An 8935-nucleotide genomic window follows, 5' to 3' on the forward strand; every position below is an offset into this window, starting at 1 on the left:
ATATTTTAAACTATAAATTGCTATGCTTGCAAAAATAAAAAGGAAGTACACAGGGCCAAAAACCAAATACCAAAACACCCTTTGCAAAGGAAAAATATGAATGTCAAATTTAAGAACTTCTCTGCTCAAAAGGCACTGTTAAAAAAATAAAAGACAACTGAAGCGGGAGGATTGTTTGAGGCCAGGAGATCAAGACCAGCCTGGGCAACATAGTGAGACCCTATCTCTAAAAAGAAAAAAATTAGCCTGGTGCAGTGCCATGTGCCTGTAGTTCCAGCTACTTCGGGGGCTGAAGTGTGAGAATCATTTGAGTCCAGGATGTCAAGTCTGCAGTGATTTATGTTTGTGCTACTGTACTCCAGCCTGGGCAACAGAGTGAGAGCCTGTCTCCAAAACATAAATAAATAAATGAATACATAAATAAAATTTAAAAATTAAAAATAAAGATGAGCCACAGACTGAAATATTTGCAAATTGTATACACAAGGGATTTGTATCCAGAATATATATAAAAAACTCTCAAAGCTCAATAAGAAAACAAGTTACCCAACAGAAAAAATGGACAAAATATTTGAAGATACTTCACCATACAAGACATACAAACTGCAAATAAGCTCTTGAAGAGATGTGCAAAGTCAGCAGTCAACAGGAAAACAAAAATTCAAATCACAAATACTATAATACAATACACCTATTCGGTGACTAAAATGTAAAACTGACTACACCAAGTGTTGGCATGGAAGTGGAGGAACTGGGACTCTCATACACTTCTGGTGGGATTGTAAAATGGTACAACGACTTTGGAAAAGAGCTTGGCAATTTCTTATGAATCTAAACACACACTTATCCTGTGACCCAACTGTCCCACTCCTAGATATACTTACCCAATGGAAATGAAAGCATATTTCCATACAACAAATGTCCATGTCAGCTTTATTTGTAATAGCCAAAAACTAGAAACAACCCAAATGTTGATCAATAGGTAAATGAGTAAACAAATCATGGTATATTTACACAATGGAATACATCTCAGCAATAAAAAGGAATGAATAATCCATGTACTCAATAACATATATAAATCTCAAAATAATTATGGTGACAGAAAGAAGACAGACACAAAAGAGTACAGACTTTATGATTCCATTTATACAAAGCTGTAGAAAATGCAAAGCAATCTATAGTGACTAAAATCAGATTTGTAGTTGCCTGGGCATGGAGAAGGGTGGCGAGGGGAGGATGAAGGAAAAGTTGAAAGGTGCAGAAGGAAGGCATTGCCAAACTTTTTAGGGTGGTTAATATTTCATTATCTTGATTGTGGTGGTGGTGGTTTCACAGGTATATACATACATATCTGTTACATATGTGTATGATATGTGTGATATATATGTGATATACATATGCAAATGTGATATATATATGCATATAAACCTATGTCAAAACTTACCAAAGTGTACAATTTAAATATGTGTAATTTATTATATCAAATCATACCTCCATAAATTTTTTTAAAGTTTAATGGTAACCACTAAAAGAAGAGCAATATAATGCAAATTTTCATATCAATAGGGAAAAGAAAGTAAAAGTTATTAATGCAAATTTACACAGAAGAAAAAACAGAATAAAAAGTAAACAACAGAAATTAATCCAAATACATATGTGATCACAATATATGTTAAGTGGATTAAATTCACCAGTATTTAAAAGGAGTATATCACATTGTATAAGAAAAAAATTCCAATCATATGCTATTTACAAGACACAAGATAAAAACTGAATGATACATTAGGACAAAAATAAAAGTAAAAAATAAAGGGATAGGACCAGGTGCAGTGGCTCACACCTGTAACTCCAGTGCTTTGGGAGGCCAAGGCTGAAGGACTGCTTGAGCCCAGGAGTTTGAGACTAGCCTAGGCAACACAGAGAGGCCCCATTTCTACAAAAAAAAATATAAAAACAATTAGCTGGGCATGGTGATGTGCGCCTCTAGTCCCAGCTACTTGGGAGGCTGAGGTGGGAGGATCACTTGAGGTTATAGTGAGCTATGATTGTGCCACTGCACTCCAGCCTGGGTGACAGAGCAAGATCCTGCATAAAATAACCAAATTAACATAAAAAATAAAATAAAGGGATAAAGATCTATTAAGCAAAAGAAGCCTAGAATATCAAGCAAAATAGAATTTAAGGAAAAAAGCATCATTAGGAGAGTCATGACAACAATAAAAACAACACCTTATCTAGAAACAAAAGAGTGAAATACATACATTCACAAGCTCAGCAACTTATAGCGTAAGCACACAAAAAATTGTTAAGACTATAGACCTGTGCTGTCCAATTTTGGTAGCCACCAAGTACATGTGACTACTGAGCACTTGAAACATAGATAGTCTGAATTGGGATGTGCTGTAAGTATAAAGTAGACACCAGATTACGAAGACACTGTACAAAAAGAATGTAAAAATATCATATATTTGTATTAATTGAATGTTGTTATATATTTTAGATTTATTGGGTTAAATATAGTATTAAAATTAATCTCATCTGTTTTCTTTTTTTAACCTTTTAAATTTGGCTACTAGAAAATTTAAAATTATAATAAAATGTGGCTCATAAGATTGTTCTATTCTTAGCACAGCTTCAGAAAATAGAAAAGAACGCAGAAAATTATTAACAATTGTGGTGATGGTTGCATAATTCTGCAAATAAAATTATTGAATTGTGCACTTAAATGAGTTAATTTTTATGTTAATTATATCTCAATAAAACTGTTAAAAGATTAGACAAAACAAATTCACAAGTTCGAACTAATGAACACAGAACTGCCCTTCGTGTCTTTTCACACACAGGGAATGTTTACAAAATTTAATCAGAAAACCATGCCACAAAGAATCCATAACATACAATGTTTTCTTACCTCAACACAACTGAATTAGAAATCAATAGGAAAAAAATACATATTTTGGAAATGTAAAACTGTACTGAAATAATTTATAAGTCTCAGAACAAATCGTAATGAATATCTACTTTTCTGAGGGGGTGTTATAGTCAGCATGCCACCTAGATTCTAAATAACTTGAGAAATAAGACCATGAACTGCCAGGAGGACGAAGGTGAAACAACTAACTCACTGGAGAGAGAAACAGAACTTTTTGTACTTGTTTCAGCAACACATATACTAAAATTGGAATGATACAGAGAAGATTAGCATGACCCCCGTGCGGTGCAAGAAACATAATTTTTTTATTGAGCAATAGAATTAGGTTGCCTTAGCCACTCAGATATAGACAAACACAACTTTGGAATGAAGTAGGCCTTCCCTTCACCCTGTCACAGAATTGCAGAACCAGCCCTAACCCTGGAGGAGCTGAATCAACATCTATGTCCCAAAGTCAGGTTAATAACAAAACAAAGATGGTGGAGCTGAGCCAAGTGTGCCCAATTTATTCTTCCTAACTATGCCACACAGATAAGACACTTTATCTCCTCTAAGGTGGAAAGAGTAAATGGGCAGAGAAGGGCTAAGAGTTATAGTAACTGAGTTCCCCCGTCATACGGATTGAAACATTAAGAGTGATAAAGAAACATCCTACATTAAAATGAAAAACTTTTAAATTTAAGTCGAATGAAAACAAGAATTTTCCTTATCAAAAGTTGTGGGTTTCAGCTATAGTTATTGTTGTAGAAAAATTTATAACCTAAATGCATATACTAGAAAAAAAAATAAGCATTTGGCTGAATAAAGTAGAAAAAGAAAAGCCATACAACCAGACAAGGTAGAAGAAAGAAAATAAGAACAAAAATTCATGATAAAGATAAAGAAAGTAAAGAATTTAGCATTAAGTTCTACCAAAATGTAAGCGGCTTAACATCAGGGATTTTTACCGATTTTGTTTACTGATGAATCTGTAGACCCTTGAACAGTGCCTAGTTCACCATAGGTACAGAATAAATATTTATTGAATGAAAACCTACTTCTATGAAAGACTAATAAGGCAATAATTTCTGACAACATTGTGAAAGGCACAGATGGATATGAATAAAGATAACTTATTCCACAAATAGTAGAAATTCTCTTTAAATTGTTATTTGAATATATGAATATTATAAATCACTTTATTCCACTACACTTGAAAACCGGAAATTTCTTAGAAATACAATTTAGTAGGAACTGGAAAACCATCTGAATGTCTATATAACTATGAAAAAGTCACTAGACCTAGATGATTTTATAGGCATCCTCTACAAAAATGTCAAGTAATAGATAACCCAAATTTTCTTAAAAAAAAAAAAAACTATTTTAGAAAGTAAGAGAAAGCTTTAGTTTTATGAGCTATAATTTTGATTGTCTAGTTTTTTTTAAATTATGGTAAAATATACACAACATAAACCTTACTATCTCAACCACGTTTAAATGTACAGTTCGATGGCTTAAGTACATTCATACTGTTGTGCTACCATCACTACCATCCATTCACAGACTTCATCTTATTAAGCTGAAATGCTATATCCATTAAACAATAACTCCCCCTTCCTCAGTCCCCTCAGTTCCTGGCAACCACCATTCTAGTTTCTGTCTCCATGAATTTGGCTACTCTAGGTATGTCGTATAAGTAGAATCAGTATTTGTCCTTTTGCGACTGGCTTATTTCACATGGCATAAAGTCTTCAAGGTTCATCTATGTTGCAGCATGTGTCAGAATTTCCTTCCTTAAAAACACTGAATAATATTCCATTGTATGTATATTCCACATCTTGTTTATCCATTCATCCGTCAATGTACACTTGGGTTGCTTTCATCGTTGGCTATTGTAAATAATATTGCTATGAACATGGTGTACAAATATCATACGAGTTTTTGCTTTGAATTCTTTTTGGTATATACCCAGAAGTGGAATTACCAGCTCGTATGGTAATTCCATGTTTTATTTTTTGAGGAGTTGCCATACTGTCTTCTTTAGTGGTTGTTCCATTCTACCTTCCTATCAACAGTGCTCAAGGGATTGTCTAGTTTTCATGTCAAGGTTATTCTGGCCCCATAAAACCAAAGCTTTCTCTTACCTGAATATTCAGATTGCTAATATTCTAGGATTTTTACATCGATGTCCAAGTATAAAAAATTAATCTATATTAGAAATCTGAATAATCTAGAGATGTAAGGGCAAAATTTATACATCATAAACAGGATTTATCTCCAGAATATATGGAATTTCAAAATTTACAAAGCATATTAATGTAACCCAACATAAACATGATAAAAGAGAGAAAAATCAATTATTACTACAACAGATGAAAGACATACAATTCAGTACCCCATTTTAAAAAGTTAAGCAAATAAAAATCTGATTTATGTCCAGGACTTATACTGCTTTTTCCCCCTTATTTTCCCAAAAAACATAGCACAATGTTAAAGGAGGTAGAACAACAGACATCCATTTCCTGTTCTTGACCTTTTTTTTTTTTTTTTTTGAAACTGAGTTTCACTCCTGTTGCCCAGGCTGGAGTGCAATGGCAAGATCTCAGCTCACTGCAACCTCCGCCTCCTGGGTGCAAACGATTCTCTTGCCTCAGCCTCCTGAGTAGCTGGGATTGAAGGCGCCTGCCACCATGCCCAGCTAAATTTTCTATTTTTACTAGAGATGGGGTTTAAACACATTGGCCAGGCTGGTCTTGAACTCCTGACCTCAGGTGATTCGCCTGCCTCGGCCTCTCAAAGTGCTGGGATTACAGTGTGAGCCACCGCACTCGGCCCTGCTGTTCTTGACTTTCAAGGGAAGGCTTCTAGCATTTCACCATTTAATAATGTTTATTTTAAGTTTTTAGTCTATATTCTTTCTCTGTATAAGGATATTTACTTGTACTCCTGGTTTTCCAAGGGTATTTTCGTTTGTTTGTTGTTTGGTTTTCTAACTTACTGTCTACTTTCTTGCTTCTACGCTGAAACCCCAAGGGAATCAACAAACAAATTACTGTAATGGAATTTGTTACACGATTACATGATTAATGATTAATGACATGATTATATGATTAATACATAAAAATAAATAATGTCCCCTGACCAAACCTTGCTTTCTAAATACAACTCTCTGATTAAAAAAACTAGGACTCCTTGGGAAAAGGTCTGATGCTAGGGGTGGGACAGGAAAAATATAAAAAATATACAATGAACCTGAAGCATCTTATAGTATAAGACAGTAGTCTAGAAGTGCTTAATAATCATTTAAAAAGGGATAGCACTGAATCAAAGGAACATAAGATCCAGCATGACAACAGCCAAAGTTAAACAATTTAAAAACAATCAAAAACCAAAAATAACGTATGAATAGTACTGGATTATAACCTAAGTGTAAAATAAATATACATGAGTGCATACTAATGTAAGTGGTTGGTTGAATAAATAAATGCGGAGAAATCTTCCTTGCAGAAGAATTTCAGATAATGCAGATATGCCCTCCCCTTCCCCCACCTTAAGAGTGGGCTATACTTAGTGCCTCACTTCTAAAGAAAGAACAGAGTAGAAAAAGGAAAAAATATTAACTTTATAATGGAGAAATTCAGCAAACACTACCTTAACCAAGGAATGAAGGTTAGCATCATCAGTGATGTTCTACAGATATCATATACCCCCAAATATGATGTGAGGAGAAGGGCACTTCACCTCTGTGATACTCTTTTGAAAAACCTGTAGCCTTGTCTAATCATGAGAAAAAAATCAGGTTGAGAGACATTCTACAGGATACCTGGCTAGTACTCCTCAAAACTACCAAGGCCATGAAAAACAAGAACAGCAAAATTGTCATAGACCAGAGGGAAGACAGGATAATGAAATACAATGTGGTATCCTAGACTTGATCCCGGAACAGAAAGAGCACATTAATGAAAAACCTGTAAAATCCAAAATGTAGAGTTTAGTTAATAGTAATGTACCAATGTCAGTTTCTTAGTTTTGACAAAAGTCTCCTGGCGATGTAAAATTTTAACAATGTGGGAAAGTAGATGAGGGATAAACAGGAATTCTCTTCTTTGCAAACTTTCTGTAAATCTTAACATTATTTCCAAAATTAAACGTTCAATAAAAAGCAATGCTCTAATACTCAATTATGAGAATAACCAATTATAAAATATAATTTCAAAAATCCCTTTTATGGTAGCAAGAAAAACTGTATGTGTGATAAGTCTAAAAGAAGACATGCAAAACATTTATAGAAAAATTATTATTCAACTGATGGAAAGACCTAAATAAGTAAATTTAAAAATACGATAGCATCATAGGAAGACTGAACATTTTAAAGATAGCATTTAATCTTTAAGCTAATCTATGAATTCAATATAATAATAAATGTACTGAATATTAAAATACATATTCTTTATGACAAAGAAGTTGGCAAGAATAGTGGGACTGTTTTATATCTTTGCAAATCTATTTTAATATCTGTAAAAATAGAATACAGAGGGATTTTCAAACTGCTTCTGTTTTCAAATATTTTGATATTGCACATCACGTAGCCTCTAGAAACTTTTACTACACGCGTCTAAGAGAATGAGAGTGACAAAGGCAAATATTACCTTAATATTATTATGTAAATAATTTTGATTTTGCAGACCTACTAATAGTCCTGTGACCATACTTTGATAATCACCATTACGGAGAAATAATATGTCATTCCCCCTTAACCTTAAGCTCTCACATTAATTTTTTCATACTTTAATATAAAAATTTTCAAACATACAGAGGAGTTGAATTTTATAATAAATACCCATATATCCACCTGAATTCTATAATTAACATTTTACTATGCTTTTTGTCACATCTCTATTTACCCATCAATACATCTTACTTTTTCCTCTTATTTTTTTACAGTGTATTTTAAAGTAAGTTGCAGGTATCAGTGTACTTTCCCTAAAATACTTTGGCATGCAAATCATTACTCAGTTTAGTAAATTTTTTTTTACAGTTCGTTTTCTTTTGAGGTAAAATTTACATATAATGAAAAGTACAACACAATTGATTGTGTGAATCCAGACAAATGCCATGCATTTTTGCAACCCACATCTCTATCAAGATACAGAACATGACTGTCATCCCCCAAAAGTTCCCTCATACTCTTTTCAGTAAATTGATCACTTCTCTCTAACCCCCCAGAGGAAATCACCATTCCTATTTTTTCCTACTCACATTATCTTTGTCTAGAACTTCATATAAATGAATTTATACAATATGCACTCTTTTATGTACATATTGTTTAAATTCTCTCACTCAATACAATGTTTTTAGATTCATCCATACTATTTTTTAAAAATTATTAAAAGTTAATGTACCTACCATGAAAATGACTATTAAGATGAGACAGATGCCCACTATGATAAGGAAGGGAATTAGGTAGTATTCCAAAGGAAGACTAAATTCTGGAACTAAGATAAGGTGGCCCCTAGAAGAAAACAAAAATCAACAATTGAGAATTGAAGAATTGTTAAATTCTGATGTTAATTAAAAACAGGAAAAAATATTTTTAAAAACAGACATATAGACATTACAATTAAATCCACTACACACATTTCATTTTCTAAAATACGACTTCCAATAATTTAAGGAATGCTTTCTACATCTTTAAGTCTATTTTACACATTTTTCCTAATAGCATGCCTATATGATTAAACTGTGTAAAGAAAACTAGCCAATCAATACTTACTGTGTCTATCCTGGAGATACGTTATTTATTTATTTTATTTTACTTTATTTTTTTGAGATGGAGCCTTGTTCTGTTGCCCAGGCCGGAGTACAGTGGTGCAATCTCAGTTCACTGCAACCTCCACCACCGGGGTTCAAGTGAGGTAGCTGGGATTATAGGTGCCTGCCACCATACCCTGCTAATTTTTGTATTTTTAGTAGACAAGGTTTTGCCAAGGTGGTCTTGAACTCTTGACCTCAGGTGATCCACCC

At 33.3% G+C, this 8935-nt stretch overlaps 1 protein-coding gene across 2 annotated transcripts in view; it reads right to left on the minus strand.

Annotated features, from left to right (window-relative positions):
* The window catches only part of RNF13 (ring finger protein 13), a 162036-nt gene that overhangs the window by 39108 nt on the left and 113993 nt on the right, over positions 1-8935 (minus strand). For both annotated transcript variants that reach the window (XM_011972770.1, XM_011972771.1), the window contains one exon: positions 8318-8423. In XM_011972770.1, coding sequence (XP_011828160.1) covers positions 8318-8423 — 106 coding nt within the window. The remainder of the gene's footprint in view (positions 1-8317; positions 8424-8935) is intronic.

This window comes from Mandrillus leucophaeus, unplaced genomic scaffold (assembly GCF_000951045.1).
Source record: "Mandrillus leucophaeus isolate KB7577 unplaced genomic scaffold, Mleu.le_1.0 Scaffold130, whole genome shotgun sequence".
NCBI lineage: Eukaryota > Metazoa > Chordata > Mammalia > Primates > Cercopithecidae > Mandrillus > Mandrillus leucophaeus.